This window comes from Lutjanus erythropterus, chromosome 6, assembly GCF_056507025.1.
Source record: "Lutjanus erythropterus isolate fLutEry1 chromosome 6, fLutEry1.hap2, whole genome shotgun sequence".
NCBI classification, from domain to species: domain Eukaryota; kingdom Metazoa; phylum Chordata; class Actinopteri; order Lutjaniformes; family Lutjanidae; genus Lutjanus; species Lutjanus erythropterus.
In genome coordinates this window covers 24,186,586-24,203,339 of record NC_139322.1, presented here as the reverse complement: position 1 = coordinate 24,203,339, position 16,754 = coordinate 24,186,586, and the positions used below count along the sequence as shown (strand labels likewise).

The 16,754-nt window shown below is 38.7% G+C and overlaps 2 protein-coding genes across 3 annotated transcripts; both read right to left on the bottom strand.

Annotated features, from left to right (window-relative positions):
- Positions 1-463: 463 nt before the first annotated feature.
- On the bottom strand, positions 464-7,913 carry atxn7l2b (ataxin 7-like 2b). Of its 2 annotated transcripts, none has more exons than XM_084721290.1 (10): positions 7,673-7,913; positions 6,975-7,046; positions 6,050-6,362; positions 4,823-5,100; positions 4,479-4,561; positions 4,083-4,294; positions 2,752-2,932; positions 2,161-2,282; positions 971-1,655; positions 464-802 (listed from the first exon to the last, which is right to left on the bottom strand). In XM_084721290.1, the coding sequence occupies exons 1-9, from the start codon at positions 7,767-7,769 to the stop codon at positions 974-976; spliced, it is 2,040 nt and encodes a 679-aa protein (XP_084577416.1). In that variant the 5' UTR covers positions 7,770-7,913; the 3' UTR covers positions 464-802; positions 971-973. The 2 variants fall into 2 exon arrangements, with proteins under 2 accessions (XP_084577416.1, XP_084577417.1); XM_084721291.1 differs by having other exon boundaries at positions 2,752-2,929; positions 7,673-7,909.
- A 3,778-nt stretch (positions 7,914-11,691) lies between these two features.
- sypl2b (synaptophysin-like 2b) lies at positions 11,692-16,245 on the bottom strand. The gene is made up of 6 exons (XM_084721289.1): positions 16,087-16,245; positions 15,867-15,944; positions 14,599-14,720; positions 14,263-14,467; positions 12,174-12,365; positions 11,692-12,084 (listed from the first exon to the last, which is right to left on the bottom strand). Exons 1-6 carry the CDS (start codon positions 16,102-16,104, stop codon positions 11,965-11,967), a joined length of 735 nt encoding a protein of 244 aa, XP_084577415.1. The 5' UTR covers positions 16,105-16,245; the 3' UTR covers positions 11,692-11,964.
- Between the last annotated feature and the right edge of the window lie 509 nt (positions 16,246-16,754).

The window sequence follows — 16,754 nt, the reverse complement described above, 5'->3', positions numbered from 1 at the left end:
TTGACACATTGTAAGGTTTAATAGCAAACCTTTCAAAATATATTTTCCCAGCATAATTGAAGAGTAAAAATCAGAACCTCCTCTAACTATGCTTTTGTTCCAATTCTCAAGATGACATACAGAAATGTTGTGAATAAAGCAGTAAGCCAGAAGCTGTGCAGGTTGTTTTGTAGTGTCTATCTGATGACTCCGGAACAAAATAATGTTTTCTGTCCAATTACTTCACTGATTTTTCAAAGTAGCAGATAGCACCATCTGGTGTTAGAAAATGTAAAATGATCAAAGCAGCAATTGGATACAAGAAAAAAAAACATGATAAACTTTCAAATATACTTGTCAATTTAATTTCAGTTTTTTTAATTTCAACTTAACTGACCAAAATCATTTTACTATTTTCAATGCTTCATTAGTACAGAACCACAGTAAAATAGGAGGCAACAGAGTATAACAGAAGACGAGGCAATAGGATTCAAGAATTTTTTATTGTTTTGCCATGAAATGACTTTTCATTTTAGCAGCATGACAAGTCTGTTGAGGTATTTTTACTTTACACAGGTAATAAACAGAAACATATTATCACATAGAAAAATAGACATTTTGCAAAAATACACACGTACGGTAATATGCAGACAAATATTTATTCCTGATGTCTGTGCATAAAAATGTGAAGACACAAACAAATGTGGACAGAAACATACACACACACCAATCACATTTGCACACTCATACTACGCTGGCAGCAGCTGTGGCCTGCAGCAGCCTCTTCTCCAAGTGGTCTTTTTAAGGCTGGCCTCTGTATTGGCTGCGAAGATGAGAAATAATCAACAACTGACACATACAGATGCATTAATTGTTGTTAAAAACAAAAAACACACATGTTCATTTTTGGCTTTTTAGGCTTAAAGAGATAAATCATAAAACATTAATGGTATGTAACATATAGCACACTATAGTTAGCTAGTCTACTCACTCTTCAGGGGTCGGATCTTTTCTCCAGGCCCCAGGCAAGCACGTCCTCGATGTTCCCTCCTTTCCAGGCGAGGAGGCTAGAGCGGGACGGGGAGGATAAGCGTTGACACTTGGAGGTTTTGGATAGTGAGGAGCTGAGGGGCGGTGACTCATTGCTGCCTTCGCGCTTTTGGGGGACACCCCTGTGGTCATAGCCCAACACCTTCTGCTGAATCCCTGGGGGTCTCCCTCTGCTGCGGGGGGAGCGGTGGAGGGGAGGACATGGCTTCTTTCCGTGTGAGTGGGTCCCATTTACTGATCCTTGAGAGGAGGGGACATGTGGCTGGCCCTTCTCATGGAGAGGGGGGTCCCTGATATATTTGGAGGATTTGTCCTCGCCGCTATGTGACCGCTTGGCAGCCTTCTGTGCTGCGCATCCATCTTGCATAATGTCCACCTCCATCAGCTGAACCTTGCTGGGTCGCCGTCGGCCCGGTCCAAGGCTCACAGAGGTGGTGGAAGAAGGCGGTTTGGTAGTGTGAGCGCTGTGCTGGCTGCTTTTGGTTTCCAGTTGTCCCAGTGAGGTAGACTCTATGCTGAGGGAGGCAGTGGATTTGGAGGGTCTGGCTCCAGTCCTAACAGGTGATCCTACAGATGGAGGTGTGACATGACGTGACCTGAGACTTGATGATACTTGAGGCATTTTCCTGTAAATTAAAAGAAAAACATAAAGCTGATTAGGATTCTTGTATTTCATGAACATGAAATTAAACAAATCATCCAAAGCTTTTTCTCGCACCCTGATGTTGTTCAGGTGGATCAGCTGCAGCCTCATTATGTTTAGAGGCAGATTATCCAGTGGCTGATTCTCCCAAATGTTATCTAACATCCCTAATGAGTCTGATCTGAAATCTGACTCCATTAATACACCTGAAGCAGGAAATGGATGAGAACAGCCACACCTCACAGCCCTGCCTTGAGAACAACCACCCCTTTGGGTGAAAACAAGTGCTGTAAAAGTGTCCAGTCAGTATCTGTGTCTGTCGCAAATAATTAATCACAAGCCCCTTTTTCATAGTCTTTTCAAGGCAGGAATGTTGCACCTTTATTCCACATCACTGTCTGTATAAAAGTTTCTGACCAACTCTTTTCTTCACCTTGTGGTGTTCAAATAGCCGACATTTCTGCTAAGTACAGAGTAGTTATACTCACTTCCACAAGTGTGTGCTGACATGGTGCTCCAACATGGCACTGAAGGCAAACCGCAGGTGGTGCCAGCGCCGGTCAAAGGTGAAGATGCTGCAACCAAATGTGCGGCATCCAAAAGTGCATAGCTGCAAAACAGACACAGTTTTACAAATACAGACACACATGTGTTCTGACAACCAGAGCATGTGAGCGGAGCGGGAGAAAGCAGGGGGAGCAAGTGGGGGAGGATTGGATGGAGCATGGAGCGGCTTTTTTAAAAGGATGGAGCGTTGCCTTTTCTCCCGCTCCATCCCATCATCACCTCGGTGAGTGAGGAGTGGAAATTCTTACTGCTCTACTCAGCTCACTCACTCTACTGACAACAGTGACCTTTAGAAGTTTTCATAGTCAAATTCAGTGACCCCGACTAGTTTTTGTTTTGAATAACAACATTAGCCTTAGCTAATTTAGCTAAGGCTAATTTAGCTTTTCACTCTCTAAATTCAAACATCAAATCTATCTTAAATGAATAAGTTTCCATAAAAAATACTTTTGAATACATCTGAAGTGGACCTATGATACAAATATACTTATGCTTCTGTTTACTGCACTCACCCCGAGAGGTCTGGGGTGCCATGGTGTGGCAGGCAGGTCTGTGGCTTCATCCTGCTCCTCGTCTTCACTCTCTTCACTTGACAGCAGGCTCTGATTGAAGGGATAGGGAGGCTGCACCTCCACTTCCACAGTGCCGTCACCATCCTCCCCTGGGAAGCTTTCCGATGGATCCCTGGACCTGCTTTCAGGGCAAAAGATAAAAAAAAAAAAATGCATTTTGTTAGAGAATAGACCAGCACAAACAGCAGCAGGTTCAATGTGGAAAAGAATTACACAGCTATAAACACATTAACATCAAGATGGTACCATCTGGATGATAATCTCCAACATTACCATTCAGAACATGTATTTGTTTAATTGTCTGTGTTATCTAATCATCACAGTCAAAGTTTATTTTGTATGCTTGTCATGTGTGCCACCTTCATTATCTCTGTGGTCACCTCATTCAGATGCAAAATAAAAAAAAACTTTGTAAATGGTACAGGTATAATAAGAGATTGTTTGCAACGCTGGCAGGTTAGCAGTGCCCTACAGGTAATCAGATGTACAGATATTTAATTGGGCCATTTTGGATTGTCATCCCTGCACTACAGAGTTGAAATCCTTATTTTATCTTTATTTGTCATTCATTTTTCTGTACAGGTTACTTTGTGATATTCAGGAGATTCAAAGCAAAATGTTTCTGTATCAAGAAAAATACAAACTTAATGTTTCATAAAGAATAGCAATAGTATAGAACTATTTGTGAAATATAATTTAAACAAAAGACAAAAATCCCTTTGTGCACAGTGTACACACAAATTGAGAATGAGGTTCATTTTTCACTTTGCTGTCCTGTCTACAACATCATAAAGGATGTACTTTTTAGGAAAATGTCCTCCATTTCTGTTGTTTTTTTTTTTTAGCCAGATGATCATGAACAACTTGAGCTGTGCTTCAGGAAGGGAACCTTTTTGCAGTGGACTTTACTTGCCAAACTTAAGAGAAAAGGCATAATGTTTTGTTTATGACTAAGCTGTAAAAGCTTGTAATTTTGTACTGAAAGGAAATGTACAAAAATATTTGAACACTACAACTCTTATTTTCATGTAATGTGCCCTAAGTGCCCAATTGGGTTTACAAAACACCAAAACAAATCAAAACAATCTACAACACTACACTCTGCATCACTGTACAACACTTTATGTAGGTAATTATGTATTTTGGTCTTCTAGTCATTGTACCAATTGTACACAATTCAGCAAATTACAATTTCATCTCCTGTGACAATTTGAGGTATTCTGGTGAATCAAATTAACTTAGACAATATTTAAAGAAATCATATTTCATACCTGAAAATGTGACATTTGCTGTTGAAGTTGTATTTACTGCCCTGAGTTGGTGTTTTCTCTTCAAAAGCCTCCAAGTGTTGCTCTTTTTCTTTTGATTTGACAAGAAGCTGCTCTGTATCTCGACCTGCTGGGGCTGTTCTCTGCTCCGCTGCCAACTGATCAAAAGTCTTAGTCCTCCCCATTGCTTTCTGCTGCTGTTGTATGGAATCAGTGTATGTAGAGAAAACAGCACAAGGGAGAAAAAAAGAGCCATTACATCCCATCTCAAAGAAATGATAAAAATCTTCCATGTTTCTGTACTAAATAACAAATGCAAGACAATAGACTCATATCTCCATAATAATGAATGACAATAAAGATACAGCAGTAAAGATAATGATAATACTGTGAGTTTACATTGCATAAAAGCTCCTGGCTGTACAGCTTCTTCCTTTCTGGATCCAGAAATCCACAGTGTTTGTTCAGCTCACATTCTTTCTCTATGGGAAAGAAAGCAAACCCAGAAGTCAGTGAGCAGCAGCAGGACACAGACAGTCAACATGATCCATGCTGGTGGAGAGAATACAGACACCCAGATGGTTGTTTTTCTAAGACAAAAGAATAGGCAACAATTCTGCATACAATCTAATTATACAGCAAAGCAAATACTATATACAACATACCATACAGAGGCTAATACACTAAATGATTAAGGGTCCCTAAGAGTTAAGAGACATGTGACAAAAAAGCAGCAGGCTTACTGTTGATGTTTTTGTGGATCCGGCTGTAAGTTCTCACTCCCCGCAGGAGACTGTGAGACTCGCTGGACTGTCCAGCTGTGGGCTTCTGCGCAGATGTGGGCTTCTGTGCAGATGTGGGCCTCTGTGCAGAGGGTTTCTCTGATGGAGACGTGGAGGAAGAGCAGTGGCCAGGGGGCAGGGGTCCTGAGTGCCATGGAGGAACCCTGGGGCGAGGTGTGGAGGAGCTGTGCTGTGGGAGGGGAGGGTTCTGCTGAGGGAACTTCTCTACTGAAGGAACACTGTGGAGGAAGTCAGGGAAGTAAATTTTAGAATTAACAGGCTTGGAATTTAGATACAATAAGTGACAGAACTCAGGTTTGTTTAAGTCCCAAATTAAATAAAAATGAAGTTTCTAACTGGTACCGGATTGTACAGCATTTTGTATGTTCTTTATGTAAAATAGTAGGGCTGGGTGATTAATCTATTTTATTTGTAACCCTGATTTTGGCTTCCATAAAACAATTATTGTGCTGCATTTTATTTGCAATGATGTCATAAATCCAACACACACCTTTCCTTTCTAGTTGTGTGCTTTTGCCCCTAAAAGCCCAAAATCAATCAGTTTGCAAAAACTCAGTCAAGGCAGCCACTCCTTGGATTCAGATGTGTGTCTATCCATACTGTTGTGGTACCAGTACTCGGACAAAGTAATCCTTTCTCAAATTTGTATATGTACCAAATAAAAACAACATTATAATACATATTTTTAATAAGTCTTTATATTATTAGAATATATAATGCCATTATTATATATTATTATAAGTTAGTTAGTAAACAGTTGAAGGAAATCCACCATTAAAAGGACAAAAGATACATTCAATAAATGTCTGATGTTTCAGGGGTCTAGGAGTAATTGTGTTTAATATTTCTGATCTCAATATTAAATAAAATAATCATGAACTTATAAATAAATAAACAAAGAGTTAATGCATTTAATGTCAACTCTAAATTTAAACACATTTTGTTATTTTTCCTCCCCTTTTTTCTATGATACTAACAAAGATTTTGCTGTACCACCACATCTGTACTCTTACAGTTCAGGTTACTGTTTTAAACAAAGCAAAAATTAACAGAGCAAACAGAATGCAAACAGGACCACCTTCTCCAAGACAAACCAATTGACAAGTTGAGTATCTTTGATGTTTGCACTTCCTGTTTTGTTATGACACAAACAATCTTAAACAGTACCTTGATGCCTCCTTCTGGGCCTTGGTAAGCCTGTTCTGGTGAACAAGCACTGCAGCTGAGGAGGGGGCACTGGCTTCAAGACACCTGCCATCCTTCTGCTTCTCTCGAGAGGAAAGACTTGAAGCATGGCGGCCAGGGCGAGGATGCTGCTGAGGAGCCAATGTAGATGACTGGCCACAAATCTTAGTGAGAGGACCATGCCGCCTCTCGCAGTGCTTCTCGAAGGCTTGAGGCTTAACTACCTGCCCACAGTGGCTGCACACCACCAGATAGATCTCATCATGTGCAGGGCAGTGGCCGTATATGTGCATATCTGTAGAGGAGAGGAAAACACAGAGTTAAAGTAAAATACTAGGGATGTAACAATACCAAAGAAATCAAGGTACGATAATAACATGATAAAAAAGGCCATGACATTTATTGTCTGACTAGAATGAGGGACTGTCAGTTGTGGGAACAAAGCAGGAAATCAAAGACACACAAACATTATTTCTTGTTCGTTTCAAAGTAGCTATGTTCTAAAGCACAATTATTAACCTACAATTTGTGTTGATGCAGCTGGCAGTCTCCTCTGCCAGTGTGTGTGTGAGTACATGTGTGTGAAACTCTTTCTGTTCTCTTTTATGAGTCTATACATTGTTTTTTTTTAAAGCTTGTGCAAAATTGAACTGTATTTGGCAATAAATACTTGACTTAAGTATGTACTATTGCAAAAAACAATGAAACAGTCATTAGCAGTCCTTTTAAAAAATAAAACAAAACAAAACAGAAAAACACAATAGCTGACCATGTAATATTGTGGTAGATATCGTCACAGTCCGATATGGTATTGAGGCATTTCTTTTATTGTGATATTAGGTATATTATGACATCCCTATGAAATAAATATCTTGGTGGCACTGAATGCACTCAGAGTTGTCTTCACCTTCTTTCCTGAGGGTCATGGTCTCAGTGCAGTTCCTCCCATACTTGCTGCTGTCTTCAACATTAGAGCCAGCTGCATGAAGGCAAAAACAGTTAGCATTGTCAAGGGACATTCCCACAGCCTCTCCTCCATGAAATATCTGAATAACTTTGCGGAGTACAACCCGGAACAGATCGTTTACATCAATCCGTGCTCCAGATTTGAGGGTATTTAACCGGGTTTTACTCATGGAATTAAAAGTTATCCAGATAAAACTTGCTTATTTAAACTTCCCCTATAATATATGCACTGCCACATACCCCTGAACTGTGGCCCAGTCGAAGCTGTTAGCTAGTCAATTTTCCTGTTAGCAAACGGGACAAATCCTTCTTAAGTAACGCAGTGTTCTTGTGTTTGGTGTGACAGCAACTGACGCTACGGTGCCCCTCTACCTGTCCACAGGTAAAGCCTTCATGTTATATTTACTGAAGTTTTATTACTGTGTCACTAAAAGACTATTATTTAAATGTGTCTTTGTGTGTTTGTTGTCAGTTAACATCCTCAGTAAAGTACCCTGCGCTAGGACCCAGCGGGTCTTTTGTTTGGGTCGCCCTGGCTGTATGTCGCTGTACGTGTATATGTAAGAGATAAAATAAATCACAGGACACTGACACTGTGAAATGATGGACACCAGGTCTGCGACAGGGAGCGAAACTCACCGTCAGATGGAAAAATATTCACCCTATCTACCCAACAACTCCAGTTTAATCCCACAAAATCGTCGAGATTAGGATTTCGCCGATCCAAAACGGCCATTGCTGCTCTTGCGCGTCCACGAGGTGACACCGTCAGTTCACGCGCATAACACCGCGTCACAAAGCTCGCGGCCGTGCTAAACCGGTGTGGCTGGGTCGCGTCTAGAAGGCAACCCCAGACCTGCGATAAATCTTGCGAGATTGATCATTTTAATCCAAAGCATGATCTTATCTTAACCCTAACCAAATGTTTACTGCCCCTAGAACTATCCAGATTTTAGCAACGTTATCACATTATTAAACATAATTAGTGTGTACATCGTGGCTAATTAGTACAACTGAAATCTCGCGAGAGTTTCACTAATCTAGGGTTGCCTTCTAGACACCACCGTGTGGTCGATATCACCATAGGCTCACCGTAACGACTGTGGGTATAGATTTACAAAATTGTACTGGTAGCACTTTATAATAACCATCGTTAATAATTTGTTGATTAATGATAAGTAATGTTGTAATTTATGTGTGCAACAATAAAATAGTTAACATCTTTAATAAGAATGGTTGTTTTTGTCTATTGGCTATGTTGCAGAATATAATTTTTATTTTATTTTACATAAACTGAATAATAATAATAATTCAGTCTTAATATATACATATATTTTGCACTCTATGTGCTTAAAATACTGGTGACAGTTTCCTGTTTTTAGGGCCCTGATATCATTTTAGACAAGATTTACTCAAATATTTAGTTTAACTAATTATCAATTTTCACATTTATTAATGATGTTTATTATAAAGTGTTATCATTGTCCTGTATTCACCAGAACCTGAGCAGGCCCCTGTCTGCAGCAGTGTCAGCATGGTCTGAAATAGACAATGTAGCCCAAATTTATAATAATTTGGGCCATGTGTGTTATTCATTTAAGACTAATGGAGGTAGCAAAAAAAAAAGTTATTATACTGATTTTACAGTGATGGTCCCCAGCAAATGTTACCAGCAGAATAGCTAATAAACTGTTTTATAATAAGAAGATTAAATATAAACAATACAATAAACTGAGTGTGATTGTTGAGATGTCAGGGGACCATTAATTTATACACATATTTATACTAACATGCATCACAACAACCATTAAATGTGTCTTTGATTAAAATATAATAGAGTGTATACACAGACATATTTTGTGCAGATATAAACACACAAAGGGCCTTCATATTTGTGATGCTATGTGTACCCTGCTGCATGTTTTCTTAGTTGAACTGCATTTTGAATTTATTTTTGATAAACCTTATAATCATTGAAGATGGAAATCATGATTATTTTCATTTTTAAAAAAACTAATTAATCTATTAATGTTAAAAGATAAGTGAAAAAAATATCACATTTCGTAAATGTCAATGTGATCTAATTGCTTATTTTGTCCAACCAACTGGCAAAAAATATATTACAATTGTATTAAAGAGAAAATCTTTGAATCCGTTACATTTAAGAGGCTGGAGAATGTTTGCATTTTTGTTTGAAAAAGGATTTATATAAAAAGGATTTATATAAGGCTATAAAAATTGTTGATTGTTTTTTATTGTTGTTGAGCAGCAAATCATTTGTTTGTTCTATTGATCTAATAGAACACTATAATCTAAACCAAATAAACATGAAATATGCTGGGCATATATGCATACTGAACAAATTTATGTTAGGCTTATGTAAAATGAGTTAAACAATAATGGGCAACTTCTGTACAGTTTCTAGATTATAGGCTAACTAAGGCCCAAAGGTTTTTTCGGTTACAGTTTTGGAGACTTATTGGCACTAATGAATCAGACACTGATGCTTTCACATCAGATTCACTGACAGACCCGAGCATTGTGTATGTAACCTAAAACTTGACTGGACTGATGAGGGTCAGAGAGGTCATTTGAAGGCTTGTGTATGTGTGTGTGTGTAGACATTTTTGTGTGTCAGAAGCAACATGTTTGCCACCTAGCGAGTCTCAAACTGTACTGCATGTTACCTGGCCTTGCTTGCTGAGTTCCCATTAGTTAAATTCAGATTCCTGATTACAGTCCACTTTGTGAACATTATGCTCAGTGTGTGCAATGTGTCAGATCTTGTTCATATGTATGATGAAAACATTACATACAGTGAGCGTGCTAATACCTGTGACACAGTCAGACATGAAACAGACAAGAAACAACAAATCCAGTTCTTTGTTTTAATGATGCACAGCATTTCATGTCCACATTGTATCTTCCTGGACTGTAACAAAACTCCAGCTTCACCTGTGCAACAATGAGTGGCCCAACTCAGTGGTGGATCAAGCTAGAAACTGTGTATCAGGCAAAGTTACATCAAAATAAGAAACCACAATGATGGCAGTAAAACAGAAAAACAGCTCGTCTTCCATTGAAGTGGAGGTAGAAGCCAGGCATAAGCAAGAAAAAAAAGTATGCAGTTAATTAGTTAGAGATCAGGTTAAAGATCCATATTTTTTTTAATGAAAAACAATCAACAATCAACTAAGTCTAAAAAAAAACTGATAGTACACTTTGAAATATCATAGGACCTTTCTAGAATGTTTTCTTAGACATTCCTTAGATTAAACACTACTAAAAAAAAAGCAGGACAAATAAAAAGCATATCCTTTAAGGGTAAAGAACACAAATTCTACCATACAAGTGTGACAGTTTTAAATGCTCTCAACAGATATATCCCCATATAATCAACATAATAATCAGCTGCTAGGCTAAAACAGTGAATCTAGCCTTAATTAGTGAGAAGATAAGGCACAGCTTAACAACAAAATGATTCGGTAAAATTGCTTTCATCCATAAAAAATCTCATATTGGCAACTGAATTATTTTTCCAATGAGGAACTATTCAACATTACGTACACAACATTAATGTAACAACATTTTTTGATGCCTTTTGTACGTTTTAGGATTGGACTGAAATTTGGTTTTGTCTACAGTCTAGACTTGTGTTAATAAATGCATTCAAGTATTTAATATTAGGTATTTTTTAATTTGTACACGTAACAGCCCTGAGTTTTTCTTTAAGAAAATAATGTACTGTATGGTACAGAAATACATCTGGCAGGTAACAGGTTGAGAAATTGATGCTTCAATACGATATATTACCAGCAAGGCTGTACTTTCCACATCTGCAGTACCATTTAAAATAAGGTTCTCTTAGTTTTGGATACTCATCTGAGCATCTATGAAAACAACATTTCTGACTGCTACGATCTATTGATTGTATTTCCCAGTGAGCACCAAACAGGATTTCCTAGTTCAAAACTGGTTATTTGGTCTGATCATCCAAGAATGCTTTTCACCATCTTTTCAACCAGATAAAATGTGGTTATAACATCAACGTGTCACAAAACACAAATTCGTTTAATCGTTTTAATACTTCAGTTCAGTTGTTGGTTGAAAGAGAGACAAAATTGATTATTGTGAAGGTAATTCTGGTCATATTTTACTGGTAGGTGAAATGTGGTCTAAACTAAGATGTAATTTTAGTGCATTTAATGTTTCATATAAAATGTAATAATTACAAAGTATTTAGGTTGTGTGCTGCTAAAATGAAGAAATTGCGCTTCTTGCTGTAGCCTAACATGCTTGTACAATTAGGCATATTGTTTACAGCTTCAACTACTGTGGATCTATGCAGCAGGACATAGAATAAAGAGCGACAAAGAAGTCCAACTGAACAGGAGCACATGGTGGACAAGTGGGTTAAACGCAGGAGTCTTATCAAGGCAACTGTGGCTTGAGTCCTGTGCATGGTAAAAAAAAATGCTGGCTTTCAACTGAGAAAGCTGAATGTAGGTTGTTAGTGAGGGTCCAAAGTGACGATAGGCTATTATTTGCACATTGTACAGGTTGAAAAATGTCACTCCTGCAAATCCCAGTGAATTATAGTCTCAATGTGATCATGCAATCATTGTCTTCAAAAAGTTGATGAAAAGACTTTGAACCTATTCTGAACATCTTTTCGTAAGTGAGCATAGTCATTTTTAATATCTTTTCAACAGAAAAATGCTAAATGGATAATTTCACTATGAATAAATTTTAGTGCCTGAAATATACTGGGGAGGATACAATCCTATTTATAAAATTAATACACTGCAAAAATGAAGCAGTCAGTATTGAAAATGTATGCCTTCTAATTGACAGTATTTTTAATTAGTACCAAAATGACTCATTCAATAACACTACATGTTAGACAATTTTGAAATGAGGAAACTGTGCAGTTACGATGGCCCAACTCCCCCTTCCACGTTTGCTGGCTGGTTGGCTTTGTGGAAAGGTGTTTCCTTGTAAATGAACCAGCAGTTGCCGCCCCAGAGGATGAGGTTTAGAAAACCAAAGATCTGCCAAAACATACGACACAGGTCAAATACCCCAGGCTGTTGTTCACACAAGTTTAAGCAAGTCTGGAAATTTGCATTAGCCAACTCACCACGGAGGCGTTTAATCGGCCCATGTGAGGCGTAGCACCTGCACTGCACTTGTTCATGCCGCCCTTGCAAATATCAAGAAGGCTTACAATGGTTGAAGGGCTGGTGGCCCACTTCACATCAGTCAAGCCTTTAGCCCAAGCAGAGGATGATGCCAACCACATGAAGGCAAAGGCCGCCGTCACCAACAGGTCCTTAGGGAAGAAAACATGATCAGTATGAAACTATAAAACTGGCCACAACGATAGCATCACTCACACATAGGTGTAGATTTCAAAGGGGACACTGGGGACACGTCACCCCAAATAAAAACATTTAAGTCTGCGTAAATCTACAATAAATGTGTGTTCTGAGTTTGTCATGCCACAGAAACATGTTCTTAACCACCCAGCCAAAGTTGAAAGATTTAAAAAAAAAAATGTCTATAAAACTGGGTCTCAAAATCATTTTTTAAAAAAAGAGATTCTCTCTGCTCTGAAATGCTGGGGCGTGTCCACTCAGCTGTCTCCAGTGTCAAACACTACTACAACCTGACACATGTACACTTCCATCTGGCAACTTTATTGGACTTATGCAGTTATGTTTGAGCCACCAGAACCAGAGGACAATGACCTATTAACGCAATGGAATATCAACTCGTTCCTCTTAATCTGCAACAGGATTTTTCTTCTGCACCAGGTTGTTGAACTTAAGTGAGCCGTAGCTGCCGGCTCCAGCACACAGAAATCATGAACAACAGTTTAACGGTCTAATTTCAGTACTACAGAGTTCTCTTTTTGATCTTTTCACATGTTTTTAGCAACTATTTTCTAATGTATAATGTGTTCAGAAGAAAACTTCCCCTTACACAAACTTTACAGTAAGAGAGGTCTTTTATTTTGACAAACTACTAGGAATGTGCATAGACAGAACAATGTCTCAAGTAAAGTAGGTGGTGGCAGCAACTTCAAAAGCAATGCTTGCAATCTACCATAAAACATAAAGAGGAGGAAATTATGAACAGGTGGTAACCATGTAGTAGCTAGAAGGGAAAAAGAGGACATCAGATATTAAGAATTTCCTTCTCAAAAAGGCTCAAAACCAATAAGTTGTGACAGCAGCTAGGTTGCTAATTTTAAGATCATACTATTGCATTATTAAAGCTTGCTAGCTAGCTAGCTAGGTTTGCAGGAGACAAGCTAAGTTAGCATTAGCTATGCAGCAGCTGTCCCAAGACAGTCAAAAGAATGCCATTGTGATTTGCTGACAGCTTGGGATTTTTTAAATATGAATTTCATCAACTGGAATTTATATATGGCCTGTAGATTCATATGACAGTGTTACATTAGCAATATTTAGCAACTGCATGTGCAAAAATGAGTACTGCAGTCCAACTAGCAAGTTGGTATGTTTAAATTCTATTTAAAATACAGATTTCTCCTTTAAATCACAGATGTCAGAAGTTCATCTACAGGAGAATAAATATCTGAAAGCAATACAGAATGTCTGGGAATCTTACTACATTATATTACATAAATTATGAATTGTCACCTGTTGCTACATTTTGTGTTTTCTTTATACAAAGACATTTCCACCATACACAAATGCAGAAAAGGCACTAATTGATGCATAAAAAATGGGTACATGTGTCTGATGCAGGACACCTAAATGTCCCAGTTCACATGTGCCCCCCCCACCCCACCCACTCCAGGAGCTTTCTTGGACAGAGACTACCTAGTGCAATAAGTTCCTTAGTTGCTTGGGAACCACACCCACCCCACTGTTTCATTTACACAACTATGTTACATGCACTTTCTCTGACCTCCAGTTGGATTCCAGGATGAGGTGGACAGCTGGCGTCAGATGCAAAACTTAACACAAAAAAAGACAGCCTGCATAGATAAAACTTAATTTATCCATCCAGATTTGTGTGGTATAACTACTGAAGCAGCTCAAAGAAAACTCATGCAACACTCCAGATTTAAATAGAGTCTTAATGAAGTCCACACTGCTCCTTTGTTACGCTACAATATTTATAGATGGAGAGGAGGACCTGGCTAAGCAAAAGTATTTCACTGGAACAACGGAAAAACAGAATCCAGATAAACATACCACAATGGGTCCACGACTAGATTCTCTATATACATGCTGGTAGCCCAAGTAGAGGACCAGTGTGGCAGTGCAGTAGAGAAAGGCGAACACTCCAATACAGACGTAAAACTGTGCAGAGGATGCGTGGTCTCCAGTCAGGTAGGTAGTAATGTCGGATGATGAATTGACTTTACAGTCAGGAACATAATAGGGATTCTGCATCAACCTGTGTAAACACAAATAAGTTCTTATTATTTACTATGACAATCCTAAAAGTAAACACACATTTCCCAGTGAACTGGCTCCACTCTGGAAAGCGTTGTAAGAGAGTTTGTGTTTGCTCATGCACACACGCACCTGAATGGGTAGTTAAAGGATGCATGTATTTCTTTATTGTCAGTGGAGCCCTGGCACTGGATGTTGATACTGGTGGTGCCACTGTAACCTCCAGTTGTAGCAAAGGCAAATATGGAGAACACCTGCAGCCACAGACACACGATAAGAGGAGACACATTGGCAGAGGGGGATGTTCAGGACAGAGCGCTGGTCAAACCGTCACTCACTCTATCTCTCACTCTCTCTCTCACACATACACACACACACACTTCCCTTTATTTTATGCAACACACTTCTGGCAGGAAATCCTTGTGTTAATCACAGGATGCCATCACTGTGAATTGTGTGCAGAGTTCACAGCAGAATAAAATTCTCAAAGTATAGAGAAGTTGCAAAGACTAGAAGCGAACATACAGTTCAATTCAATTTGTTATTTAGAGCAGGGCAATATAAAGATGTGATATCGATATTGTGATATATGACTAGATACTGTCTTAGAATCAGAATCAGAAATACTTTATTAATCCCCAAGGAAAATTACGCTATGTAGAGAAATGAGAGATATGGTTTAGAAATAAATATGTATACAACAGTATCAACAATATGTTGAAAGATGGGGGACATTTTTTCGACCAAACAAGGAATTGATTAATTAGGAGAATAATCACCAGATTAATCAACAACATAAATATTCTTTAGCTGCACAGTTGAATATATAAATGATAAATAATAATTATTTGCTAGCAATTGTAAAATAAGTCCAAGCTCAATCTGAAAAGTATGAATGGCGTTGCAACATAACAAACAGTAATACTGAGAATGCAATATTTTATCCGGAAGCGCCCATAGTAACAGCTACTAGCGAGTGAAAGCTAATAGATTATATTATTTTGCTAAGCTTAATATCAACCCTAACAGTTATTAACCAAATAAAGTATTTTTCTACATAATACGACACAGCATTAGCTACAGGTGCTACTTCGAATATACCAACACAGAGCTAGCTATCACTTTATGTATGTTAACGTGCACTGCTGATGTGCTAATAGATATACAGTGGTAGGCTGTAGACGTCCCCCTGTGCATACCATATTTGAAACGGTGTCACAGCTCAAAGGATGAGTTGCATAGCTTCTCCAAGCGTGCGGTGGGTCACAAGACAAACAACATAATCAATTTGTAAGGTATTTCTGTCACCAGGGATGAGGAGCTCATGTAGAAGACACCCCGCCATAGGCCATATGGTGAAAAAAAAAAAAAAAAACATAATAAGATTTGAAGAAACTTACCCATTCTAGCAAACGGATGAATGCCAACGGCTCTTTCAGAGGTCCCAAGTCAAGACTGAACCCCGAAGTCAGCACTTTCTGATGAAAAATAAAGACACAATATGAGAAAGGAGCCGTTATACTGCGAAAGAAGTCACACGCTAACTAATAGGTGTGTTTGCTAAAAGAAAAAAGTGTCCGGACATTATGGCTTTTAAACTCTTTCTCTCAGCGCCGTTACCTGGGCGACGGATTCCATCGTCTGTCCGGAGAAAACGGCCGTTAGTATCGATAATGTTCCTGCTTTTCCTGGATCTTTTCAGGCTCTTTCGGGGCTCTTCGGGCTTGTCAAACTTTTCTTCAACTTCAGCGAATCGTAGTACGTGACACGTGATCACTGACGTTAGGGCGTGGAGAGGGGGGCGCCGCAGGGTGGTCGGTCTAGAAGGGAACCCCAGATCCGCGAAAGACCTCGCGAGAGTGATCATTTTAACCCAAATCATGATCTTTCTCTAACCCTAACCAAGTGTTTTTGTCCACAGACAGACAGATTTTAACCACAGCGTTGTTACGCCACAAAAAACAAAAACAAAAAACAAACAAACAAAAAAACCCCAAAACAATACGTTTGTACAAAGTGCACCATAAAGAAATAAATCTCGCGAGAGATTCGTAAATCTTGGGTTACTTCTAGACATGACCGCGTCAGGACAGTGGTGAAAGTGGTGAAAGTGGTGAGTGTTTCAATAATTAGTATGTTTGAGTCTCTGTTGAAGTGGAATGATGCATGTTATGTTCGTGCATATTTTTACACCATATGATACTATACTATATCATACTATATGATATGTGACTAATTAATTCTATAACCAATACATTTTTATTCATAAGGACAACACTACAATATTA

Bases quoted from the DNA above. Each gene is read 5' to 3' on its own strand.
- sypl2b (XM_084721289.1), bottom strand. The intron at 14,468-14,598 runs GTGCGTGTGTGC...GTGTTTACACAG, and splicing joins TCCTTTAACTACCCATTCAG to GTTGATGCAGAATCCCTATT. The intron at 12,085-12,173 runs GTGAGTTGGCTA...ATGTTTTGGCAG, and splicing joins GCCGATTAAACGCCTCCGTG to ATCTTTGGTTTTCTAAACCT.
- atxn7l2b (XM_084721290.1), bottom strand. From the start codon at position 7,769: ATGGCCGTTTTGGATCGGCGAAATCCTAATCTCGACGATTTTGTGGGA. The intron at 6,363-6,974 runs GTGAAGACAACT...TCTCCTCTACAG, and splicing joins CATGACCCTCAGGAAAGAAG to ATATGCACATATACGGCCAC. The intron at 2,283-2,751 runs GTGAGTGCAGTA...TCTGTTTTGCAG, and splicing joins GGCACCCCAGACCTCTCGGG to CTATGCACTTTTGGATGCCG.